Source organism: Camarhynchus parvulus, chromosome 7 (genome assembly GCF_901933205.1).
Source record: "Camarhynchus parvulus chromosome 7, STF_HiC, whole genome shotgun sequence".
In the NCBI taxonomy this organism is placed as follows: Eukaryota; Metazoa; Chordata; class Aves; order Passeriformes; family Thraupidae; genus Camarhynchus; species Camarhynchus parvulus.
Window position 1 is genome coordinate 26973770 of NC_044577.1, and position 27578 is coordinate 27001347.

Here is a 27578-nt window from a genome sequence, read left to right on the forward strand (position 1 = left end):
GAAGCTCACTGCTTATGGAAAGATGTTAAGGGTTCTCCACTATGTATTTCTTGCATTCCCTCCCCCTCTGCTTATGGACAAATCCTACACAGTCAACTGAGTGCAATTTTGTGCACCTGCATTAAGGGTTCAGCTATGAAACGCAATCTTTCCATATAAACTTGAAACCAAAAATGCAATCACTGAAGCACTTGTGAAATGCCTGTGTATTACCAGCTTTCTAAAGTGGGGAAGTCTTGCATTCTTTATTCCTCTCCAGGTTGCATCACTGAATATACTTGTTCAGCATTTATTTGTTTGTTTTGAGAAGAAGCTAAAATAAGTTTGAGGAACTGTCCAATTTGGATTTGATTCTTACAACAATTAGGCTAAGATTCAGGAATCAAAATCAGCACTTCCTGCAGTATTAAAGAGACTAATGTAGAACTACTATGACATTTTCACTGTTCTGTGCCTCCTGTTTTTCTTTAGGGAAATCACATCTATTGCATTGGGGTGTGCTAATACTCTTTCAGATGACAAACACTGCAATATATTCTCATTAAAATTGTGTAAGAGGTTGAACATGGTTTGAGTCTTGCCTTGGCATGGAAAAAAAAAGAGGGCAGTGCACAATTAAACAAATAAATGTGCATGTGATTTATTTTATCCTATCAAAATGCTTTCCTGGTTGTGCACTTATACTTGGTGTAGTACAATCAAAAGGGGGAAAAAAAGGCACTGGAAGTCTTTAGGTGAAAGCTGCATTATTGAGACCAAACGAAATCTCTGAGGCTCCTTTAATGAGCCAAGGCCAGTCTTGTGCAAGCCAAAGAGATTGGGAAAGTTTTGCAAGGCAGGCTGAAAAGAGAGATCCTTCCTGAACCACAGGAACTTAAGTGAAACCAGACTCTCCCACTTGCTCTTCCCCAATTTAAAGTCATTATTTTTGAGCTTCAACAATATGGGTAAAAAAATTCTAAACCCAAAACTAAAAAGGTACTTTCCCTGTTCAGTTCAGCAGATGTATGTGAGAATTTCCATTTGTTTGCTAGCACACCTAGAAAAAAGATCCAGACCCTGTTCCTAGTATGATTTTTGTCATGAACTGCAGAGGCACAAGGACAGCTGCATAGTGCTACGCATTTCTGTTGGAAATTAAAAGGCAATTCTGCCCCACTGGGCCTAAATCCTAGCGTAGAGGTGAAACCCACCACGTGGCTGGAAAAAATCAGGCAGAAAGAGGAGATGGACCAGTGAGACAATGGACATCTGCAATCAGGGAGTTCACATGGTACAGAGGCAAGTATGGTATAAGCTTCCCAGGATGGTTTGTTGACAACACACTTAGATTTCGACCTTTAGACTCTCTGGCTTCTATGGGGTTTGGTGCTCAGCATCATAAACTATCAAGAAAAGGGCCATTTTTGATAAATCAGTAATAACCAAGAATAAGTAGGACCTTCCAGAAATTACCAGGCAGGGCCGGAAGAGAAAGTCAGCAATGAAAAGTCCTCAATGTTTCATAAAAGAGATTTCAGTATTTTTTATTGTTCTATAGCTACATTGTGAATTTCATCTCTGCTTTCCTCCACCCGGTGCCCAACGCTCTTGATCAGCTAATTACAGCCTTCTGCTTATTTCATGTCAAACTTAACTCCCAGTCTGAGCCTAGCCTGCAGTTCTGGCATGTATTTTCCTTAATCTAAGACCATCTGTGCTCCAACAGAAAGGAACACTTAAATACAGGGAAAGTGAAGAACCAAAAGTGCAGAATTCCCTGTATCCTGCCTCCACCTCCTCTCCCCAGCATTTCCAATGAAGTGTGAAGCCAACATCCATCCAGTCCTAAATACTCTGGAAGGCTCTGATGCAGCAATACTTTTCAATGGTCAGTGGGGAAATGACAGGCCAAAAAGGACCTGAATCTCTCAATTTCTTCATATCAAGAGCTTCATAATTCAAAAACCACCACATCCCCAGCAACATATGCAGTGGTTGAGTCCAGCACTTGATCATTGTAAATCAGATACTTGTCTCAAGAAGAACAAGGAGTCAGTTTGGGGGGACAAAAGCAATGGGGTTGATTTATCAAGAATCCAAATGATATTTCTCAAGTCAATTTTTTACTGGGAGTGCACTTCCATTTAAATCAAAACTGAACTGCAGTGTTAGGGACAATGGCTCTCTGCCACTCCTGTCCCACCACCAAAATTTCAAGTGTTTCTCAGCCCTACTGTCCCCTCACTGCCCAGTCCAGCTGGACTCAGCCCCTGCCTGCTGCCACTGCCAGAACCTGACCACCGTGCACAGCATCAATCCACCCCTCTTCCTCCCAGGGCTGGGAAACAGATGCCTTCAGACTCCCTGCTTGGTCTGTCACAGTTTGCCTTGCTTCTGCCTCCTCTTTTCCAACGCCAGACGTCAGCACCTGATGCTGTAGTAAGCTCTGCCAAGCTTCATCTCAACAAGGAATGTATTTGCTCCTTCTCCTGCAAAGATGGCTCTGGTGCAGTGTCTTTTATTCCTTCCTCCCAGATCCTCTGTTCTGTTCTCCAGTCTGCACTCTCCTGCTAACCCAGGATTTATTTTTCAATTTCCTTCAGTTTGAGTCCTGCCCTTACATTCTCACTTCCACTTGGGTCTTCCCTCACCTCCCCTCCAGCCCATTTGCATTTGACCTCTATGAAGGTCAAAGATTCCATAAATGAGTTTGGAGAATATGTTTTATAATTAAGATGAGGGAATACAAAATGATTCTACAACAGGATTAATGCAGCATATTTCTTTGTGTTTCTTCTTAACTCCTTTCTGGTGGTTTTCAAAGCTTTCACATTTATCTTCTATTGAAAAAAAATATTTTTCTTTTTTTGCCTTGTTATTAAATCCTCAATAACTGATCTCACAGCAAAAGCTACTAAATTTGTAACAATTATATTAGCCACATACATTTTTTTCTCCTGTCACTGTGTTTACCACTATTATATTTATGAACCATTGATCATTCCTTTCTGCCCCATGCATCAAAATTCTCTCCTCTTAGGCAATTGCAGTTTGTCTCTTAATATTCCCAGGCTAAGTTAGGATTTTTTTTTCACATTCTTAATAAAGCTTAAATCACTTCTCTCTGGACGACCTTGCAGCCTATTCGAATGGCTGCAGCCCTGTTAGCTCCTTTTCCTTACTCATAAGGAAGTAAAATACTTTTTTTCTAAAACCTCAAAACCTTGCTTTGTCTCCTGTCTGAAGTGAATAATCAATAATTAGTGCATAGAATTCTTGACAGAAAAGTGTTTCTGATGAAAACATATTTTTATTAACCCTCCCCCACATTCCTTCCAAGCTGTTCTCTTTTTCACAGAAATTTACAGGTTTATTCATATTCTAAGTATTTTTATCTGAAGGGATACATTTGTATAGCATTCTTCCCCTAGTAGACCCCAACTATTCTATTTTTACATTCAAAGGTTTTCATTCAAAATGTTTAGAAAACAAGTAGTGAAAAAGGGGTCCATTTTAAACACATGGATATGCTGGAATTGCCTAATTGCTTACCTAAAGAGAAGAGATGAAGATAACAACTGCTTAATACTACATCTACTATGAATCAGAACATGACAGTTTTGTAGGCTCACAGTTATGGCAAATTTCCTGTATTTACAAGTGCATGTAATCACATATAACATTTAGATCTTTAAAGAAATGTCACATATTTCAGAGCACTCAAAAGCACAAAGTGTCATTATCTCAGCTTCATATCTAGAGAAAGGAAAGCTCAGACTGGGGGTAGCTGGAAACCATCTTACCTGTTCACAGCTGTCTGCAAGTGAAGCAGCCAGCCCATGCCACCCAAACTCTCCTTACAGAGAATGCAGAAGGAGATGTTATTTTTCTGTATGTTCTCTTCCCCCTACTCACCACTCTTGGTCTCTGCAGTCTCAGAATAGTCTCTTACTTGGTCATGTTACTGATAAAAACGTAATAGGTACCTATAACCATGGTGTGGTATCTTCTAGATGAAAGAAGCATTTCAGTGACAGTAGAATAACTTAAGATTAATTGTTCCTATTAACTGCTCAAGCTGCAGTGGCACCCAGCAACTCATTTATGCCCCACAGCCACATTCCCTCACCCTTCTCCAGGGGTGTAACCCACCTTTCCTTTCCCATTGCCCACCCAGGAGCAGGCAACCCACAGCAGCTATTGCCTGATCTCCTTCAGCTGAAGGTTTGCTGCTGATCCTCCTCCAGCTCTGAAGAAAGGTTTCTGAGGATGCAAACTTCCCATCCTTCTACAGTCAGGGTGGCTGGAGATGCCACAGGCATAGTCAAGGTTGTGTCCATTTACTCATCTTTCCTCTCAGGGTGTGGGTTGGGCTCTCCTTGAGCTCAGCCTGGGGAAGGCAGGTAAAACCTTGGAGGCCAAAGCTCTTTGAAGTTTTCAAAGGATTCAGGGATTCAGCTGCACCTGCCACGCTGAGGCAGGATCAATATCCTGTGGGAGTGATGAGCAAACTGTTCCCATCCCAGCTCCCCAGCTCTGGGTGTCTGGTAACAGCTGTGCAGGCCACGTCTGTGACTGCTCCATAGCTCCAATAATCCTCTCCTATTAGTCAGTCAGAACTGCTGCGCTTAAAAGAAGCTGTAAAACATATCAGCTAAACTGTTACTAACAGACAAAAGCAGAATTATTTACCTAGGGAAAAAATACACACAGAAATATAAAATGTGTTTACTATAAATTTTTTTTTCTTTTTTGCAAAGAGCTCAATAGTTGGTTTTAGAGGAAACGTGAGGTCATTTGTGGACCCTTGAGAGATGCAAATCAATAAATGGTGATTTTTTTAATGCTCTCATTATAAATGACTGGATGCTAACAGGGTCAAACTTAATCCTGTGCACAGAGCCAGTGCAAGGGACATGAATCATTTAGATCTCACTTAATCAATGTAGATATTCCTCTGTATTCTCAGTCCTTAAAAAGTGCCAACCTGCTTTTTTTTTTTTTTTTTTTTAGTAATTTTCCCGCGTACTCCATTGTTCATCTTGTAAGATGCCCAGTGTGCTCCTTTGTTTTTTCAAGGACGCCTCTTACTCCTGGCTAGCAGCATGTGCGGCTCAGCTCCCGGGCAGGGATGGATGGGTCGGGACGCCGCGTCCCAGGCAGGAGGAGCCCTCGGCCGAGCAGGGATCCTCCCTGGGCTCGCTCCCCCGCCACAATCCCGGGCTTGCTGAGCGGGGACACCGCGGGAGGCATGCCCTCGTCCCCAGGACAGGGTGCAGCAGGAGCTGGCTGTGCTCGCCTGTGGAACTCAATAGGTCACTGCTCCCGCATCGAGCGCTCCCGGCCGAGGTGGCATTAAAGCCATCCTGCGCTGGAGCCCCGCTAGCGATCGTGTCACGGAGCCTTAACCGGGCTAGGAGCGGCTGGGAAACGCGCTCTGTGCCTTGCAGCTAGCGAATAAACCACTCCCGTGCCTAAAAAATATCCCACATACCTGAAGTAATAAGAATTTTAAAAGCACATTTTTGTATAAATCTCATTTTGTTGGCTTAGGTAAGGTGCTGCCTACAACAAGAGGCTGATCTGCCTCTCAGAACATGTGCAGGGCTGGGGTTGCTGACAGCAGCCACAGATGAGTGAGTTTGTCAGAGCAGGGGACAGCCATAAGCACACTGAGATCCCCCAAAGCCTCCTGGAGCTGCTGGAGTGGGAAGCAGCCCACAGAGAAAAAGGGCTAAACATGCAAACCAAAATATATTTTGCAATGATAAAGAAGCAACAGTAGTGTCAGGAAATGAGAAGTCCAAGGAATTTATTTTTCTTTTGATTTTCATTTTTTTCTCTTCCCTTTTGAAAGTATGTCTAATGGTCCTGACTGTAAGTTGCAAGAAATAAGAGCATTAGTCTTCATTCCCTACACATAAAATGCCTGACAGGGTTTTATCAAATAAAGAGTCCAATATGCTACAGTTATCAGTAAGTGACTTCAGCAGCTAATTAAATTCTCAGTTTCTAAATCCTGCTCATAATGTCTGCTGACAAAGACCAAAACCCCTGTAGTAATTTTGGCTTCTAGGTGAGGTGAGGCTGGGAAGGAGAGAATGCCAACTAACAAATTACCCAGGGAAGCAGGCTGGCAATCCACAGCTGACATCCATCATGTAAACCTCGCTTTACTGTGCGAGCAGAACAGGGTAGCTTCCCTCTGGATGCAAATCAGCTCCATGGCCTTCACTGACTCCAGGAGGGCTGCCCTGCTTAAAGTACAAACCCAAACAGGTAGAGCTCCTGGACCTCCTTTACAGGGGTGCTATACCCTATGTATATGATCCTCCTATGTATGAGTACGTATATAAAATAGATATGTAAATATATATATATATAAGAACTTCCTATACTATGCCTAAATACTCACTTTAGAGAGCAATTAAATTGATCATGACTAGACAGTAGACTCTAAGCCAGTTTAACAAACCTATGAATGTGCATATTGAAATATTTTTACTCACTAGAGCATGCAGTATGTTCTTAACTCAGAGAATTCTCAAAAGAAAACTGGTATTTATTTAAAGCTAAACCTAGGCTTAAAAGCTTTGCTGGTTATAAATGGACTCGTGAGCTGGGTTCTCTAAGACAGAGGGGATATTGTGTTCGGAAATCACTCAACACTATGGACTGTGAGAAGAGATTTGCTTTCTCTGCTCTCTGAATTTCAGCTGATGAGTAACATCAGCAGAACTTTGGTTCCCAAGAGCAGATGCTGCAGCCCATCACAGAGTAGAGTTCCCTGCAGTGAGGAGCTGGAGAAGTGTGTCCTTGAAGGATGACGTGTGGCCTTCAGACACTGTCACCTTCAGTCTGACATGCATTATTTTTGTCCCTCATCTCTCACTCCACATAGAAATTTCTCTCTTACATAAATCTTGGGAAGGATGACTTGCACCTGAAAGCTGCAATCTACCTCCTGACCAGTCATTTTAAGGAAGGGAATATTCAGGGAGTAGATTTTATTTGGGGACCCTAAACCATAAGAATAAATAGCTGAATTTACCAGAAAGTTTTTCCAGGTAATATAAGCTTTATTATGGAATAGCTTTAAACCTCTAGGCTGAGAGTGAGAGGTTTTAGGTGCAGCTTTGGAAGGTGATTTATGAATAGATTTATATGTTAATCTGTTAATAAAAAATGTTTCATACTGATAAAATATGTGGCAACCAGGACTCAGCTATGAGCCACATATTAAAGACTGCATCTGCTCTAGTAGAGGTCTTTTGATTATGTTTTTAAATGAGGGAACTGCACTGGCCTGAAAATAAAGAAATAAATGTTGTATCTAGAAATATGTGCCGCATAATTCCATCACAGATCTGGGAATCTGCAAGAAACAAACAATAAACTGCTTCTGAAAAGTGAAGCTTATTCCTGAACATTTCAAAATAGAGCTCCTGTCAGGCAACTCAATGGTACATAAAGATAGGCAAAGTATTCTTACTCTTTCCCAAAATTACTTCTCAAACCGGATTTTAAATTGGACGATAATCTCACATTCCAACTAGATTGGAGAAATAAATACCTTCAGCAAAGCTGGGCCAGCCCAGCCCTGGGCTTGTGCTGCAATATCAGTGCCTAATTTTCTCATGATCTTTGAAAGGATATTTTGAAAAATAGGAACAGCTCTGGCTCAAAGATGTTTCTGCAAGGAAATCTTGTCTTCTACAAGGAAATACAGTACTTTTACCTCTCTTCTACTGGCAACCCCCACAGCAAATTATAGAGGAGTACTGCAGCCCTATTGCACATGTTAAACACCAGGCAGATAACCTGGGCAGGTTAACATTACCTCAAGCATCCATGGGCAGAGCCAGCAGCATGATTTTGGCCCTCCACGCCCGATCTGGTGCCTATCCAGCAACTCGGGGATGGAAGATTTTTCTAACATTTGCAAGTTTTCTGATAAGTGCCAGGGCTTTACGAACATATTGTGAATCCTTAATATTTCTCAGTGAAGTATTTTCACTAGGAAAGATTACTTGAGTGACAACTTGTGCTGTAAACTATATTACTCACTGTTCCCTGTTGATTTTGTTTATCATATTTTATTCAACTATACAGAAAAAAACCAAGTTAAACTCTGCCACCTCTCCTCACACTTCTGTACACTTACAGAGCATGTTTCTCATCAGCAGACATAAGTGTGGCACTACTGAGCCCTAAATAAGTAGAAAATAATGCATTTAATGCTTGGTTTGATTCAAAGTGCAAAAGACAAAACCTGTTCCATTTGTTGCCATGTGACATATTGAGGACTGATAGGCAAGTTTTATTAACTACAGTTTGTTGATACATGCTGTTGATTTACCAGTGATTATGCCACAGAGCTGAAGATCCCTTCAGGGAGTAGCAGGGAGGGAAGTGTGTCTTCAGGAGCAGCTGTGCAGTTTAAGAGCTTCATCTCTGTAGCAGGGATGTTGCTGCTTTTTAGAATGAGGGAAGAAAAACTGGAGTAAAACCATCCTTATCAGAAATGCACTGGGTAGGTGGCTCCAGTTTATTTGTCACAGGACACCATGGCAATGTTTTGTCTCTATTTCAGGTTTGAAAAATGCTTATTCCAAAACCCCAACAATATCAGCAGAAAGAAATTTATTTCAGTAAGGTTCAGATCATGATTAAAGAGCTGATACTACAGTATATTGATGAATTACTTTTAGCTTGGTTTTAAGTCTTATGCCTCAGTGGGACTGAGGAAGTACATCAGGTTTTGCCCTAGTGACTGAGTAGCACTATCCAAAGTGCCCCTGTGAATATAGGCGATCTTATTTAGAAATGTGAAGCCAAATTTCAGAAGCAAATGAAGTTGTGTGTTCTGTAGCATTTTTGTGTTTTGCAGTGGGGTACCAGTAGATCTGTAATTGTAGACCTAGGTGGTACTGGAAAGTGTGGAACTCCACAGGCAATCCTTCCTAATTCAGGTTTATGACTACTGGGGAACTCACACATTTTTTTTGTCTTTCTTAGGTGAAATAACTTATGTCTTCCAAATAGTTTTGCAATAGGTGCACTTATTTATTCTTTCACAGTCTGTTAAAATACAGTACAAACTCTTGAAGTATTTTAAATACTTGAAACACTACTAGCCTGACATACCAGCACACAGACTTCACAGGACTGCTTAAAAACTTTTTTATAAGAGATCTTCCATTAAAAGAAACAATTGAAACCAAAATATTTTATGAAATTCCAACATTTTCTCTTACATTTACCAGATGAGAGTCCAGAAGGACACCTTAGATCCACAGAGAAGGGAAAAGGAAAGGAAAAGAAGAGGAAAGGAAAATGAAAATGAAAAGGAAAGGGAAAGAGGAAGGGAAAGGGGAAGGGGCAAAAGGATGCCCCAAACAAACAAGAACAATTGTTTGAGATGAGAGAAATGCACATGTAAATGTTCTCTTTTGATGCTTCAGAAAATAACTTGACCCAGAGTATCTGCATGCCAATTAACCACATGTCTATCTCATTCTCCTTCAGATTTTAGAAAAATGTCAGAGGCTTGTTTTCATCTAAGTGCAAAAAGATTGGAAGTCTTTGTATCTCAAAAAGGTTGCAAAAACAATTTCCTACTCAGTTTAATTGAGAACTAAGAATCCAGGTAAAATCACAGTGAGCAGGGGGTAGGCACTGTACTGTGATTTATGAAATGCCAGCCAAATAGCCTGCTTTTAACACACACCCCAGAATAGCATTCCTTGCTAAGAAATCCCAATCAGTACTATGAATTTTAAAAATTTTGCTTAAAGGCTTATGTTTTTAAATGATCCTTCCACCTACTCTATTAATTACCAACTCCAGTATAAAACTGACTTTTCTATGGCCTCGCCATGAAAGCTGTAGATTAGGAGCTAGCCTTGTTTCAGATCCATCCATAAATTAACCAGCATGCTCTCCAAGTGCACATCATTTAAAAGAAGTGTTCTATTAAATGTCTAGTAACAAGAGTTTACAATACATATAAGACAATCATTTAAAGACAGACATGAAACAGATTTTGTTTAAAAGAGATGCTAAAAATTATAGGAAGACTATCCATTTTAAAACGGTGCTTTTTGACTGCTGCAAGAATTTGAATGCTACATGCCAAAGCTTCCAATATTAACAGGTGCTTTTGGATACCCCACCTCAAGATGCTGATTTTCAGTAATCCTTTAACAAGGTGTTCCAATTTTGGCAAGTAAAAGAGGTAGACAAAGTCACAAATTATCCCCAAAATATCTGGGCCATAACTTCCTTATGGATATTGAAGATCAGCCAGAAATGTTTTTCACAAAATTATTAACCACCACAGAAGTTCTCACACAACTAAAACTCATTTGGTGAAAAGCTTCACGGGTTCCAAATGAAATTTCTGGAACACATGTCAGAAACAAAGAGAGGAGGAGGAAAAATCTCTGAAAAGTTGGGACATTTGGCACTGTGGAGCAGGAAATGAGCTTGTTCCGGTTTAGTTTTTTCCTCCAGTCCACCTACTAGTTCTCATGTAAAAGATTAGTGCCTTGGAGAAACAATCTCAGCAGAACCAAATGAAAATTCTAAGTGAGGAGGAAACATCAACACATGGTAGAGGAGATGAGAGACAAGAAAGAGAAAGAATTGACCCCTTATTATAAAGGGGCCCAAGAGTTGACACATCCCAAAATCGACCTCTCTTCCTTCACTTCCCTGAAATCAAAATCCTTCTATAGGATAATGCTGTCTTTTTTACACAATTGTTAATCAACAACTTCCTAGTTAATACTAAATTTTGTCTTTTAATTTACTGCAATTCTAAGACAGTAATTTCCTATCTAAACCACGTGGCATGCCTCTTTCCCACAGGAACTGTGGGGCCTCAGGATACAGCACAAGAACATTTAGGAAAAAAAAGCTTTATACTTCATCGAACCATGCTTAGAGGGGTACATTTCTCTCACTGCCAGGCTTTGTGCCACAGCCAGCATATCCTGATGTCTCTCTCCATAGACCCTGCTCCTCATGTTTCTGCCCTCCCTTTGTGGAAGTACAAATGCAAGAGAGCAGATACCTGTCAGCACAAACCTGCACTGTGAAGCAGATTTAGCACCACTGGCAGGATGACAATGAAGTTTCATGAGCAGAAATAAATCAGAATACAATCTCGAGATGAAAAACTATCCCAATTCAGGCCTCGAAAGATCCACACTGTATTTTATTTATAAGCAAAGAGGAGATACAAAATGCAAATTGACATTGTGATTATTTCTTGAAGTGCACTCTCACCCCTATAGAACTAAATGCAAGTTCCTTGCATTTCTTGCCTCACTTTCAGATCTGACCTTTAAAATGATGCACGGTGAAGGGAAGGTGGTGCCTTTAAAAAGCATCATGAGCTTTATGGAGTCAAGCCAAGCAGCTACTTAGGCAACCATTAGGTTGGGAAACAATCACTTCCATCATTCCCAACACGTGTGTCAACATAATTCCATGCTCTCTTTGTCATGCAAAAAGTCTTGGCAAAGTAACCGGATACACCCAGAAAGCAGGAGCGGACTAAGCTCATTATGTTAACCGGAGATCCCACAGCAGCCTCCAGTGCCATAGAAGGAGACTTCCCATGTTTTGCAGCGTAGAAAAGGAAACTCACTGCACTGAAGAGGGCCAAGCCTGGCTTCAGAAGTGTGTGAGGGAGATTCACAATTGGGTTTTATGGAAGGGGATCCCTGACAAGCCGCAGAGGCTGTGTCAGGCAGCGTGATAACAGGCGTTGCAGAAGGTATGACACCTCTCATGACTACGAACTTCCCTCTCCTGTGTGCCCACTGGAAACCTTCCAGCCATGCTAATACAGCTCTGCAAAAGGGAAGGCACTGCCAAATGGGAGTAGCAGCTTCTCTAACTCTTTATTGTTGTCATTGGTAACTCTGCACTTTGTTTTCCTTTTAAAGAAAGATTCAATGCATTTTACAACCATTAAACATCTTTTCTTCTCTCCAGCTATACTTGTAACTCTTACTAACAGCAAAAGGCTTGTGCACATCAGAATGGCTGGCAATACTACTCTAATGGCTTCTTTGTGTGGTCAGGTACAGGAGCAAGGCCTCTCAGCCTGTCTGAAAAATGCTGAATGCTTCTTTGGTGATCCAGCAACTATAGAAGATGGTAAGTATCCCAGAGCATAAGTGTTAATTTATTTAAAGATAAGCAGCTGGTGTTTTCATTAACAATTTTTGCTGCATCCTTCAATTCCAGATTCAGTGCAGTGAGAGTAAAGTCCTAATAATGCTGGATATTTTCAAGTGCTTTCAAACTTCAGCTGCTTTTCCTTGGTAAAGGCAATGGTAACACACATTTTTCAACCCCTTTTGCCTCTTGAATGTTTGCAAGTCCAATCATGGTTTTAGTAATGCATTTAGCAACACACAGCTCCTCAACAATCCATGTTCACAAAGGCCTGCAAGGGCTAAAATGAAGATGGATGAGAATAGTAAAACCTTCTCCAGCATGTTACTGACATCTCTAAAGAAAGCCAAGGATTTCTACTGATTGTTTTGTTTAAGCCTGTATCAGTCACACTACATGCTTTCTTCCTTAAGATGCCAAATTTTTGGCAGACGCCATTACCACCCAAATACTTGAGAATCAAAACCAGACAGCGCCATCCAAGTGGGCAAGTGTAGCAGAACCCTTCCCCCAGCATTATCACTGGAGTGGGAATAAGCATTTGGTTCTGACTCTGTCTTCTCCCTGGTGCACCAGTTTGGGCAAATTTACACTATATAGGCTTCTGAAAATGTACATCAAACATTACAGAACTTTCATTAAAAAGTCAAATAAAATAAGAGAGTAAAAAATGAACATACCTGAATAAGAGAAACGTTGTGTAGACTAAGTCTGAAGAGGTAGTTCCTGCATGAACAAGCAGAAAAATTACAAACTATTAGGCTACCAAGGAAGGAAGGAAGGAAGGGAAAAATTATTAAAGCAAGTAAGAGTTTTTGATCATTCATGTCTATAAACAAAAGGTTTTCCTGGCCTCCTCTCTGCAGAATACAAAAGCAGTTATATGCCTGTTCACTGACTTGTTCATCAGTATCTTAGTGAACCTGGTAACAAAGTTCTGAGCATGTCCTAGCATTAAATATTCCAGAATCCATACTGAAGAACCACAATGAAATCCCAGCCACAAAGGGCCATTTGCAAACTCTCAGCAGGCTTCAGTTGAGGTCCGTATGGGCTGCAGTCATGTTTTTCACTGAATTCTGAGAAAACTGGGATTGGACAGAAGCCAGCTGGAGCAGAGCTGACTTCCTACTATGCTCCCCCAAGCCTGTTCTTGTGGGAATTCCCATTCAGGACTTCGTGGAACAGAAGAGAGCAGATACTTCTCAGTGGAATCTCTCTGCACAGAAAATCAGTGGGGAAATCAAGGCAGTGACTGCAGATATTCCCAATCCTCCTGTCATTGTCTCTTCACAGGCAAAGCAAGGGAATTCCTGACAGAAGTCACTGTAGCATGAGATACCACGTATCAGCTGAGCTCCTGTCACCCTTCTGAATGTTCATATTCCATCACAAATAGGAGGCAACACATATTTGCATAAACATCTATAGATAAGGCTTAGTTAACATGACTTATCTCACATTTTTGCTTGCTAAGACAATGCAGTTACCAGGAATCAGCTGATATATTGAGCCATATGGACTGGATTGTGTGCTTGAGGTTTCTGGCCACATCTAACTTAATATTTTTGCATACCATCTGTCGCAAGGTCTAAAGAGCTGTAATCATTTTCCAACATCACTGACACCACAATCTTCCAGAGAACACACTTTTATGTCATACAAGGTAAATTGAACCATACTTCTGGAAGTGGCTCTGTTTAAGTGGTAGAAAGTGCAGCTTTGATGATATAGGTTCATCTCCTCTAGAAATGCCAGTATACAGACATTCCCCCACCTAGTGAAAAATGCAAGTTCCAGTCCTAGGTCAGTTACCCCAGAGGAAAGATCCTATAGTGATGGAAAGGTCCTAAGGACTCTTCTGAAGAGCCTTCTGTAGGATCAGTACAGCAGCACACCCTGACCAGGCAAAAAAAGTAATTCAAACTTCTCTAGTGAGAGATTCATATTGGGTCACAATGACTGCAACAAGGCTTGAGCAATTTTTCCTTCTCCTGTTATGTATCACTTGTGTACCATCTAAGCCATAAGCATGGAGTTGTACTTGTCTCAGTTCTATAAATAAATCAAAAGCTCTCAAACACTGCTGACTGTTAATAAAGGAGGATGAGGACAAGGATGATGGGGAACTTGGGATGTTGAACTCCTGATACCAAATCTTCAGCTAATATAAATCTGACTTGCTCTTGACTTGCACCATTGTATTCTGTACTGGGACTGGTTACCCAGAGAAGAATGAGACCCAATAGCAGTGTCTGAAGAAAATGTATAAGTGATTATTATACCTCCTGTAAGTACACAGAGAAGTATACAGACACACACACAGAGGAAATCTCCATCCTTTCTCCTAGTTCTGTCACTGAAGATCTAGCAGTTCTTTTGTACAGTCTGAAGCCCTATTCTGTCTCAAAGGGCTGCATCCTTTCCCACAAAAAAATTTTTAACTCTTTAGCACCAGACTTAAATAAAGGTGCATGCAGCAGACCAGAAGCACTAAGCTACACACAGCTAAAATTTCAAAATGAAGCTAAATTCTCATCCAGTGACAGATGTGGCCACTCCCTTGGAACGCCACATACCTACTCACATCAAAATATTAATGCAACTCCAGGACATGAGATATCATGGAATAAGCCTTCTGCTGGGAAAGGCCTCCAATCTTACAATACCCTCAGGAAAAAAGTTTTCATAACTAGGGACTTGAAGTTTCTCTCCTGTTGTTAAGCATGCTATTTAAATGCATTGATTTTGGAAGTCTTATAATGCAGATTTCAGCTCCTTGTTCTAGGCTTGCAAAAAGCTGGACAGTTTGACTAGGTAATAAGTTTTAATATTAGGGGTTTTTTTTTCTTCCCTGAAAGCACTGCAGAGCAAATTCAACCAAAATGTCTTTAATGAAAGAGACATATCCAAAGGACACAATTTTCATTCCACTCAGCCAAAACAGATGCAGACAGGGATAGTGTCCATTTCAATAAAGCCAGTCTGTTCTCTCAGTGACTGCTGTGTAGCACCTGGACAAAGCCACTTAGGTGGCTGAGACCTGAACCCGGCAGGAACATAATGCTAATGTGAATAGCACAATGCTCTTCCAAAAGCTTTATACTAACCTTAGCTCTCTAAGTCTGACCTTGGGGCTTTCTTACAGAAAGGAGGGCTTCCCCATGTTTTTTATCAGCTTGCCTCACCTGGTGTCTGTACAGGCACTGGCAGTTTCTTTTTGTTTATTTGATCCTTCTCACATCTTACAGCAGTAATACAAACACAACACCTGTAGGCAAACCAGGCTATCAGACACCTCCTGACTCCAGCTGACCTGCCCAGCTAGAACTGACTAATCCTTAATTAATAACATGCTCTTTTAACCATACTTGTTCTGTAAAGCTGTACCGGGAGTAAAATGCCAAAGGAAAACATCTGCTGAATCAGAGAGTGTCATTTTTATGAATTGTATTTTAACTGCAATTTCAGTCCAAGAATGAGCAAGACCTCTGAATGACAGGCATGGTTTAGTGTAGCTAGAATTGCCCCATTTGTGTCCTTTTTTTCTGCTTGTGTTTGAAGTTATGTCTGTTTAATACCTTGCTGAACTATAATTTAGAGCAGCTGAAGGAGTATGATTAAGAAGTATATAAGAACCCTGAGATGTCCACATGAATGCATGAGGTACCTTCTTGGTCGTTTTTTTTCTGTCTTTTTCTTTCCCCTCCCATCTTCTCTTGTAAGTGAATGCTGGTTAATTCCTTTCTCTCCTAAATTGAACCTACTGGACTCAGTCAGAAGAGCAATGGCCTGGTGCAGCCAGGATATTCCAATATCCTCCTGCTTCTGGTGCACAAATTTGGAGGGATAGGACAACCTTCTTCATTGCTGTCCTAAAAGGTCACACAACTTCACAGTATTAAACCCAGATTTTGTTTTACCCCAGATTTGGCTGAATTTCAGCCATCTCCAGAGCAAGTAACTACACTCCTCTGAGTACTCTGGGACAAATGACATTATGCCTCAAACTACTAATTATTATTACAACTAAACTTATTTTTTATAAACATCAGTATCTTTCTGAAAATGCCCATGGTAAACAATAATGCCCTGAAGTCTCAGGCAAGGCTGTGGTTTTGTTACACTAAGACACGGAGTGGGTTGATGATGGATCCTCTGGAGACTGATTCCCAGCCAATGCCTGTTCAAACAACCTGAGGGCAGATCCTCTCTGTCACCTCTGATTGCAATGGGTTACTATTCCCCAGCTCAGATATACAAAGTTTGCTTCTGTGAAGTCTGTCCTGCTCTATTAACCTAGGCTTAAAGAATTTGCCATCTGGATATACAGAGAAGAGAGAAAAAGATACATCATTGTCATTTAAATTAAAAGCACAGATTGAGCAATTTAGCCAACATCACAGAACATATCTGCAGTACAACCAGGAGAAGATCTCCTGGACCATTAGTTTATGCCCTAGTTAGGAGAATAACTCACACCCAAAGTTGGGACACAGCATGTAAACCTGTGCTGAAGTGTCATTTACACCCATGAGTAGAGGCTGAATTACTTTCTTAACTGGGAGCTCTATCCTGTGTGCATATGAACAGAGTCAAGCTGCAGCAGAAATCCTTTAAATGAAAGTATTTGTTAATTGGCTTAGTAATTTGTATTTGGCTGCTTGTAAAATGATTAAGTGCTCACTGTGCCTGGTACCACAAAACACACATACCAGAACAGCAAGAGAGCAGCTGAGATGTGATTCAGGAAAGGGTGTGGAAGAATATACCCACGTAAATCTGTTTGCCATGACAGTTCCAAGTCAAATCTGCTTCTTAAGTATTTATTTCATGTAGCCAATAGCACCTTGGGTGAACTTTGTAACATGGTACCCATGTGCTTGTTCACACACTGCCAGGCCTTGAAACAACTTTGAAGGCAGAGCACTTTGGCTATGATGCCATTGAACAACAGAGATACAAAACAAATTTAAGCCTTGCTATTGGGAAGCCACATAATAAGAGTGCCTGAACAACAACAGAGACCCTTCCTCTTAGGAGCTCTGAAATCATAAGCACTGCAGCATGCTTCAGTCATTCATTCAGGCCTCCTCCTCAGTGCCTCTTTTCAGGCACCACATCTGTCAGCACTGTACTGGCTGATTAAAAGGTGCTTCTCCTAATTAAGAGAGAGCAGCTTTTCAATTCTGCTGTGGTAGATCAGGAGGAGCATTCCTGCAGTTGATGGACTGATCATTCATAAATAAAAGGCTATCCTAGCTTCAGATGTTTTTTGCTATTTAAATGAGTGAGGCTTGTTCACATTTCCTAACTCCTCACACACCAAGTAGGTAAGAAAACCTCTCTATATTTCAGAATAACCCCTGCTATCAAATTTGGAGCCATGCCAGCCCACATGCTGACCACCACCAGAACCTTTCAGGACTTGGACATGCACACAGAAACCAACAATATGCTGCCTTAACTCAGCTGGTCTCTATCACTAGATGTTACATCTGCTCATTTGTTGCTACTTCCCTCCACCTTATAGTAGGTGTGCAAAGATCCTCCCTTCTTCCTTACAGGGTAGGCTGTCTTAAGCTCCCTCTCTTTCTAGGCAATTACTCTGCAAGTAGAAACAAAGCCAACAGAAGCTGATAATAATGTTTGATCATGCATAAAAAATACACATTGAGAGAATGTTGTGGTTTAACCCCAGCCATGCAACCACTCACTCACTCCCACCCTCCTCAGTGGGACTGGGAGGAGAATTGGGAAAAGGTAAAACCCACAGGCTGAGTTAAGAACTATTTAATAATTGAAACAAAGTCAATTGTTGTTGTTGTTGTTGTTGTTACAATAATAATGAGAAAAAGGAATAAAGCCCAAGAAACACAGGTGCTGCACAGTAAAATTGTTCACTCCATCCTGCCCAATGCCCAGCCCATCCCCCAGCAGCAACTGGCCCCTCCTGGCCAACTGCCCCCAGGTAATGTACTCAAGCATGATGTTCCAGGGTATGGGATATCCTTCTGGCTAGTTCTGGCCAGCTATCCTGGCCACCCTCCTGGCTTCTTGTGCATCCGCTCCCTGGCAGAGCATGGGAAACTGGAAAGTCCTTGACTTAGCATAAGCACTGCTTAGCAAAAACTAAAACATCAGTGTCTTACCCACATTATTCTTATACTGAATCCAAACCACAGACCTGTACCGGCTATGAAGAAGAAAATTAACTCTATTCCAACGATAACCAGGACAGGGAAAGTTGAAGAGAATTGAGTGAAGAGTTACTGTCCCTCACTGTCCCCTTACTGTCCCTATTAGTCCCTGAGACTAATATTGCACTGCTCCTGTCATGCAACACAGCCTGGGTGAGAAACTGGAGCCTCAGATAGGCTCATGGTGCTCTGGGAAGAGGTTCCTTGTGAAAATAAAATAAAATAAAATAAAATAGACTATTTCAGTAGAGAAATGCTTCCTAATTTTCAGTCAGAACCTTCTCTATCACACTTTCGAACCATCCCAGTGCATCCTATCACTGGATGCCAGGAAGAAGAGATCTGCATTTCCCGCTCACTTCCCCTCCTCAGGGTGGGATTGTGCTGCAGTCAGGGTCCAGGTCTGCAAGAGGGTCTCACAACTGTCACAGAGTAGATAATAAGAAAAACAATTAACAGAATTTTGGTCCTTTGGGTGACATGAAACAAGACACAGAATTATGCATATGACAACTAATGCTCCCTTCTGGCACTCCTGGAAGCCACGTGCTGGGGCTAAGCCTCGGGCTAGGAGCCAGCAACTCCTGTCAGCTCTTCCTATCTTTGCTCCTGGAGGCCTTAGATATACTTTGTACTTCCCCACTACATGGCAAACACAGCTTAGTCATGCTTCATGACTCCCAAGGAGCTGGTTAGTCTCATTGCCCCCCTTACACTAATGGAGAAAATGAGCCAGAGAAAGGTTAAATGACCTTCTCCAAAGCACACAGCAAGGCAGTGATGGAATTGAGATCAGACCCCAGGGCTCCTGGCTACCAAATCTCATGCTAGATTAACGCACAGTGCCTGCACGTAGGTCCAGCTGTGGCTGAGCTTTTCAGATGGTTATCCACATTTCGGAACTAGCCAACCACACCAAGAAATCCAGCTCCTGAAGGATGATTCTGGCCTTTGCTTTCAGAAGGAGTTAATTACATGCCTGGTCCAGAGCGTGATGTGACAATCTGTTTGCAAATGTTACCCCAGTGGTTCATTTGAAGCTCCTGGCAAACACTTGCCGGAGAAAAGTGGAGGACCAGCAGCTACCCTACAAGCTGGATCCTTATTCACCAGTAATTTTGTTTCTATTGAAGAAAAACTTGTCCAATACATCATTCTTCCTCAAAGATCAACAGATGTACAAGAGAGAACCATACTAAATGGCAGACAGTAATATGATGCAGTTGCTGTATGAAGCATTGCTTTTCCCAATGCAACTTTTCTCGGTTATAAATTCAGCTGGAGCTAGAGAAACAGCCTCTTAGAAGAGGATCCTTATGCAGGCAGCATATCATTTGTATTAAACAGCTTCCAAATCAAGCCAGGGGCTCAGCTACTGTTTCTGTGTTGCACTGAAGCCCAGTTAGTACTTCTCTGTGGAAACAAGGATGAAATTCCTCTAGATTGCATTCAGTGGAGAACTACCATCAGCTTTAATGGCACAGGGCACATGGCACAGCTATGCTCCTCTAGATGCTGTATATTCAGGGCCAACTCTAGGAAGAGTCAAAAGAGGCAGACACAGCTGCAGAGCAGGCAGGACAACAGCAAAGCTGAGGCACACTTGGGCTATGCCAATATGCAGAAATCTAGATAGATGGATGCTGCTGGGAAAGGGAGAAGCAGAAAGGGGATTGGATTTTGGATTTACAGCCTTGCCCCCTCTTCCATCAGCTTGCAAAGGGAACAGCAAGCTGGCTCTGATGTCTCTGGCCCTTCTCTTTCCCCAGGGCAGGAGAAGCAAAGCCTCACTGCAAAATGATTCCACATCTTTGGGGGTTATAGTATTTGCTGTGCTCTTGAGACACTTCAAAGAATGGGGATTGGGATTTTTTTTGTAATATTTTTTGAATATAGTTATCAAATGAGGGTCAATTTCCTTTTTTTTTTTTTGTTTTGTTTTGCTATATTTTCTTCCCTCTTTTTCACTAGATGAGTTTCATTAAAACCTCAGAGAACTGAGACAAATTTTCAAAGTGCATGTGTGGGTTTGTTCTTATTTTTCTGGAAGAGTGACTCCATCTCTCAGACCATCACATATCCCACATGCCACCTCAAGTCTTTTTTGACATGTGGCTGACAGCTCCTCTCTTCCTCTCTCATCCAAGTGCAGTCAGAGAGCACTTACAGCACCTTGATATGGCCCCAAGACACACAGAGACTTTTGCTCTCCCATTTGCCCATCATTTCAGTAAGTCACAACATAAAATTGCTCTTATTCTGATGCACTGATTATTGTTCAAATCTCCCCTGGCAGCCTCCCCACCTGGCTACTTAGGGCTGATAAACATCCTCAGTTCTCTGGATGTATTCAACATGACTTGTATGTAAATACTGATGGACCTGGCAGGTGAGATTAAGTTATTGCCCAACAATCCCTTCTCTTTGCTGGGTTTTTATACCTTTGCAGTGGCACAGAACAGTAGGCTTAGCACCTAAACATCTGGATGTAAAGTGATATGCAAACCACTGTGGTGAGCTGTGCCATAGAAAACTGATATATCCCTACCTTAACCAGAGCAAGAGAAAGTATTCTCAGCAATGCAGAGGAAAATTTTTCTGCAGCCCCATTCTGTGATGCTGTAGAACACATTATGTCCAAGTCTCCAAGGCTTTTGCCAAAGTATCCTGACCTTGTGTTTGCACCCATCCCACTCTCAGAAATGCAATCTTCAAACTTAATTATTCTCAGTGCATTACTAAAGCAAGTGAGCCTCTCATGGGTGGCTGCTTTCGTGATAGGGTATCACCAATTTTCATTTTATCTGGAATATGAGATATTTTCCTAGTGAGGCCTGCAATTTGCTGTGTAAAGATGCTTCCTATCAGTCTGTGCTGCACGAAGATTGCCTTTCACACAGCACTGGCTGTGCAGGCACTGGCTGTGAAAGTGCTCAGCCCCACAGCAATGCTGAGGTCACTTGCAGAGAGGTGGGTGGTGCTGCCTTGCAGGCAATTTGAAGGAGCAGCTGTTTTCCCTGCTGACAAAGATGACAGACCAGAGACCGCCACTGCCTCACCCTCTTCTCCATGTGCAATATTAACGTGCAAAACTGCCCCTTTGCCCTCCTACAGCTGCAGCTTCTTCTGCACATTGATCCCTTCCAAGAACCTGACAGCGTTGCATTATAGCATTTTATTTGATTTATTTACTATGAGTTAACTAAAATTTATGTTCTTTGCTTGAAAAATTGCACGAATTTTAACTAAGGGAAAAACCAAAAAACACTTTGAACAAAATTTGGGCCAGGCTTTAAACCTCCCAGAATCCCATAATTACAAAAACTGTCCCTCATCCTTTCCACACCTTTTCCCCTCCTCCCCAAGGGATAAAAGTCAGGAACAGCATAGATTTAGGGTATGCCAAATTTACACTGGTTGCAGAATAGCAGAGGAAAGCAAACCCTATAGGTAAAAAAAAGACACCCCTGTGAGGCTTCACCCTCCACAATTTATACAAGGGCTGAGCTGACCTCACCTGGCAGAGTATCAGAGAGGAAAATCTCCCTTTGAACTATCCCAGGCTCAACCAAGGAGGTTAAAACCTGCACTTTAAATCACACTTTTGTTCCCTTTGTAAAGAAACTGTGCACCCCAATTATGGATTTAACTAGCTGCAGTGTCTAATGACAGCTTTCTCACCTTCACCACATTCTTTACGTCACAGGTCAAGCAATGTCTTTAAAAAAACAACACGGTCCTTTGAAAGTTTCTGTTAATTTCAGAGACTGATTTGGGGATTTTTTTCCCCTTACATCACCATGTTATCTGCCCCTCTCGAGTCTATGATACAAGGATGCAACTTTAATTAGAGCATTCTTTTGTCTGATAGGAAAAATCACAGTGAGAAGGAAGGCATTTGCTTCTCTCCATTTCTATGCACTAGCACTTTCAGCTGCCCACCTATGATCAGGATATAATCAAAAAAATTATCAGGCTCTTTGCTTGCTCATGTCTTCATTAATACCTCTACTGGCAAGGTAATTTCTCAGCCCAATGTGACTTAGCAGGGGGTAAAGCTAGCGTAAGACTGTGCAAAAATAGCCCAAAGCCACCAGAAATGGTTCAGTCCATTTGTTTCAGAAAAGTACTGAGAAAAATCCTGTATTTAGATGCTAACAGGGACCAACGGCACACCACTCCTGGCTGTTTTAGGGCAGGCCTGTGGACTACATAGCTGTTGGCTGTGCCCATGTGGATGTGCCCAATGCTGACTTGTGTGTATGTGAGTCTCTCTGTGCTATAAGAGACTTGACTTTTCTGGCCATGCTGAAGCCACACTTTCCCAGTGTTAGTGCATGGGACGCACAGGCTTTCATGAACATTTTGCATCTTTGGAGAAGCAAGGCTAAGAGCAAGTGATTAAAATACCAATAAGGGGTAAGGGGTCCAAATTACACCTCTGCCATGGATTTTCTGAGCCCAGAGAAGAACTTTGGCTCTGTCCACATTAGTAAAGTGCAGACTGAGGTTGTGCAGACCTTGACTGGTATCTTCAGAAAGTGCAGTCTCACTGCAGGAGTAGCTGTGTTAGGTGCAGTACTGCACTGCTTTTCAGATATGCTACGTATTCATGTGCCACAATATCACAGCCTTTTCACAGGGCAAGGTGGCTCTTAATCCCTCTTGGCCTTGGATTCCCATCTATAGTGTGAAACTATTAGTGCTTTCTTGCCTCACTGAAGCCCTGTGAGAACAAATGTTGGTGAGGGGCCCTGATCATTTAGCAATAGAAAGTATTGCTGACAGATTTTATACTCTGTGGATCTGTGGAACTACTCTGACCCAACTGCTGCCACTGAATTTCCTGGTTTGCAAAATATTTTTTGCCTAGACATTATCTATGGAGACTTAAGGGTTTAGTGGCAGCCCAGATGTGGACAGGATTGAATGTGCCCAAGGGTAAGAGTGATATTTTCTGACAAGCACAGGTTTTGAGCATTTTACTGCAGTGCTGTGGAGCATTCTGCCAAACAGGCAGGAAAGAGCCTGTGTTCGGCCACAAATCTGCGTGTAACCTGGTTCCTGACAGACTAATCAATCATATACCAGAGACTTTCAATAAACTTAGGGTGCCAAACCTTCTGGCTGAGGGTCCTAGAATATATTTACAATTTGCCATATTTCTGCAAGCTGCAACTTGAAGGAACTCTTTTGGGACATCAGTCATTCTACACAGCCTTCAGCTCCTAAGCCTGCACGATCCAGACCTTTTTTAATGCTTTTATACAGCCAGAAGCATAATAGTCAGAAAAGGGTGTGCCTAGGCTGCTTCCCCTAAAACAACACTTGAAATTTCACACAGCACCTTCCCTGCTCCCCAAACCAACCATATCAATGCTCCATCCCTGGAAGTGTTCAAGGCCAGCTTTAGTGGGGCCCTGAGAAACCTGACCTAGTGGGTGCCATATTTGTCCATGGTGGGAAGGCTGGAACTAGATGATCTTTAAGGTCCCTACTAACCCAATCCTTTCTATGACTCTGTGATATCTCCTCCCTTGCAGCTATCTACTTGGCAGTAACAGGCACATTCACATCAGCTCTAAATCAAGTATGAAAATCACCTCTGTCCAGCATCAAGACTTGCATCACCTGCAGCTAAGTAATTTTACATTTATTGCTGAGAAGTCTGGCAGTCCATAATGATGTGCACTTTACTTGCCAGTTCTGAGTCCCTGATGCATCTTTTGCTCCCTACTCTCTACCTCTGGGCTCTTGTTGGTAACAGCCAGTTGTGACAAGGGCTCCTGAGCTGCACTTCCTTGTGTGACAGCCACGGGGGATGATCCTTTCCCATCTCCTGATGGAGCTGACAGCCCTCTCGGCAGGCAGAACAGTGAGGGCTTCTGGCCATGATGCTTTCTGGCTGGTTTCCCTCAGTAATACCTCCACTCACTGTGAATGGCTGACCCTTGTAGCCCTGCCTCTCCCATCAGCTGCCCCGTCGAGGCTATGGCCCTGAGCTCACACCCCTGTAGTTTCCTTCTGGGAAAAGTCAAATGTTTCCCTTAGGACTTCCCAGCCACCCTCTGTACAGTCATTTGTTTGGGTGCCATCCTCCTGTTGTCCAAGCTGTTTCCCTTCAGCTTGCTGTTGTGCCAGATTGTCACATGGTGTCTCAACCACCCTCCTTCACACCTTTTATGTTGTCCTCACCAGGGAACTCTTGTGAAGTATGATTTTTGGCCTGCTTCCAAGCAGGGCCTTTCACTTTACTGGCTTCTGTCTGTGCCCAGCCAGCAATGAGACAGTCTTGAGGAGTAAGGCTCCTTGAGGAGGTGGAATGTCTCAGCTATACCATGTCCCTCCTCCACAAAACTCACACTCCTGGGGGCCTAGGCACCCTGCCTACAGCACAGGTGACACAGCAGAGCAGGGCTTCTCCAACAGACAGGTGAAATCACTGTGACCATATTTTCAATTTTTTTCTCACTAATAATGAGGTCTAGATTATAGTTTTCCCTCCCATTAAAGTAAGCTCAAATGGCGATCACTTGTGCTCAAGAGCTGAATAAAGCAGCAAGTATTTCAAAACAATCACTCATTCACAGAAGAAAAACAGTACATTAAAACACTAACGCTATACCCAAAACAAAAACAAAACGTGAACTGTGAGTCAAAATGAAGGTTATGAATTTTTGAAATGTGTGTTTTTATACTTAATGAAATGTGACTCATAATATGGGGAGTGTAGATTTACAATGTTCTAAACTATTCATATCCTTTCTCTCAAGCGTTTGGATTTTACAAATGATGTGACAAGTAAATATGTTGCTTAGAAACCATGGTGGGCTTTTGAAACTAATTCTTTTGTTTCTGGATTTTTAACTTGGCAGGTGTTTGGTGCAGTGGAGTTATCAAACTCCTCTGGTTTACTCTCAGACAGCACCAGTCATTTAAGGAGGGCTCTTAGATAAGGATAAAGCTTAAAAATCCAAGTCTCATGTTATTCTAGCTCCCTGTCTGCATGGCATGCCCTGAATACCTCTTACAGCTTCAGTCACGCTGTGTCCAATTCCTGAAACCAAAAACTCTTGTGAACCCCTGGGTTTTCTAGGAAGTATTTTCTATGAAGCTTTGAAACACAGGACAAACTAAGCCAAAGAGATGCTGTGGTGAGGTCATACTGCTTTTAAATAGAGACAGACAGAAGCAGTCTGAAATAATTTATAACTCTATCATCTAAGAGAATGATGTTAACCAGGAAATTGAGAAGTGGGAGTACTTATAAACGCCACCCTGATCCCAAACTCCTTCCACAACCCCAGAATAGCTGGCATTACTACTAATATGATCTACAGCAGCACATTTAAACATGGTTAACATTTAAATTTAGGTTTCATAAATTACACCCTGCAAAGATGGATAGAGACAGCTCCTATCTCTTTGAGGTATTGTTTCATTTGCAAATTCAAGCAGATGGTGCACGAGCAACTAATGACTCAAAAAATCACCCCTAAAAATAGTCCAGAACAAGGTGTGGATTTATCAGGGAAGGAGGGAACAGAAAAGGCTTTACTTCCCCTTCCCATTTCTCAGGCACAGCTCCAGTAGGAGCTCAGCGCACCCAGAGCCGTGCAGCAGTAAGGACCCCATCCACACCCCATTTTCAAGAATCTCTCCCCATCACCTTCCACAGAGTGGAGCTGAGATGAGGAAATGGGTTCAGCTCTCCCCACTTTCTCCACATCAAGCATGTGTATCCAACCAAAAAAAAACCCAGCCTGGGAAATGACATCTTCATTAAATGTACCCTGCCCCGCTCAGCGCAGCCGTGCAGCACCACTGAAACTTTCAGTCTCCTAGTCAGGTGGGTAGTGCTTCATGAAAACTGACTTTTGCAAGCAAATTCTATAAATACTTGTCACTGCTTCCTCATGAGGCCATACCCTGCAATACAGTATACCTCCAGCGGGAAGCCAGCTTTGCTGTCACTCCCCTGTTTGTGATGATGTTGTACCCCTGTCTAACCAGGCTCGTACAGACTCTCAGGGAGGCAGAGAGTCCCTTCAGGATGTGCTGTGGGGTTTGGGGAGGGGCGAGGGACTGTGTGGGGGAAACCTGCCATGCAGCTCAATTATGAAAACCACAAATTCCTCAGAGCACCGTGCCTGAGCAATGCCTGGCAGAAGGCACTGTTCACAGCCATCCCCAAAGCAATGCTGTTCTGAAGTAATAAATATTAATAATTTCTGGGTTAAAGATCCCAGCACAAGTAAAGCCTCAGCTTGAAAAGTAAAATGTTTCTGTATGAAAAGCAGGAGGGCCTCTGGCAATTTGAACAGCTACAGGAAGGTAAGTGCTATTATTTACTGCACATATACAGGCAGAAAATGTATATTAAATCACACTTCACTTGTTTCTGTGAAGCATAAAACTCTCCTTCTGCTACATATCTTGCTGTTTTCTCTTGCTTGTACCAAGAGTTCTTCCACCTCTGTTCCTCATGTCCCTGTCCTCTACTGCTGAATACACTGGGAAGAAAGCACTCTCCCCCCATTTTTGTTAAGAGCAGAGACTGATACCACAATGTTCTAAGTGTTATATTTTAACTGATCTGTTAGCCCATGCTTAGTATCTTTTTGTTTTTTGGCTTGTCTTATCTGTTTATTATGCAATAAAAAATAGTTGCTGTTGGGACTCATGACTGAACCACTTCTGACACATATTATTTCACTGAAGCATAGCTCTTTTCTCCATTACAAATGCAGCTCTAAATTTGTAAGACCTTGACTGTGCTTAGGTGTTTCCCCCCCTCCTCTTGTGACATCCTAAATAAAAATAATGTTTAAAAATAAAGGAAAATATATGATAATTATATACAACGGGCCAGAAGAAAGAGTTGCACCAGAACACACTGGGTGAGGATCAGACTACATCAGCCACATGAAGCTAACAGATTCTGAAGTGGATTCTAAGAGAGAAGAAAGCAACCTTGGCTCTATCTCTCACTCAAAGGTGTGTAGATGAACCTGGTTCTGAGTGGAAGTCTTGCCATGGCAAATAAACCATAAAGTCAAATTCTGTGCTGGCAGGGGGATGATGCAGAATGATTTACTGTAGCTCTTCTAACATTCACAATACTGAGTGAGATGCCAGCATTCTGCTTCATTAACCAGTCATTTTGATAGCATCTTTTTTTTTCTTTTTAATTGTAGTAATTTT

The 27578-nt window shown here is 42.1% G+C and overlaps 1 protein-coding gene across 8 annotated transcripts in view; it reads right to left on the reverse strand.

The window, feature by feature from the left end:
- The window catches only part of SEMA5B (semaphorin 5B), a 268944-nt gene that overhangs the window by 91398 nt on the left and 149968 nt on the right, over positions 1 to 27578 (reverse strand). For all 8 annotated transcript variants that reach the window (XM_030951863.1, XM_030951860.1, XM_030951862.1 and 5 more), the window contains one exon: positions 12855 to 12900. In XM_030951863.1, the coding sequence (XP_030807723.1) occupies positions 12855 to 12900 (46 nt within the window). The remainder of the gene's footprint in view (positions 1 to 12854; positions 12901 to 27578) is intronic.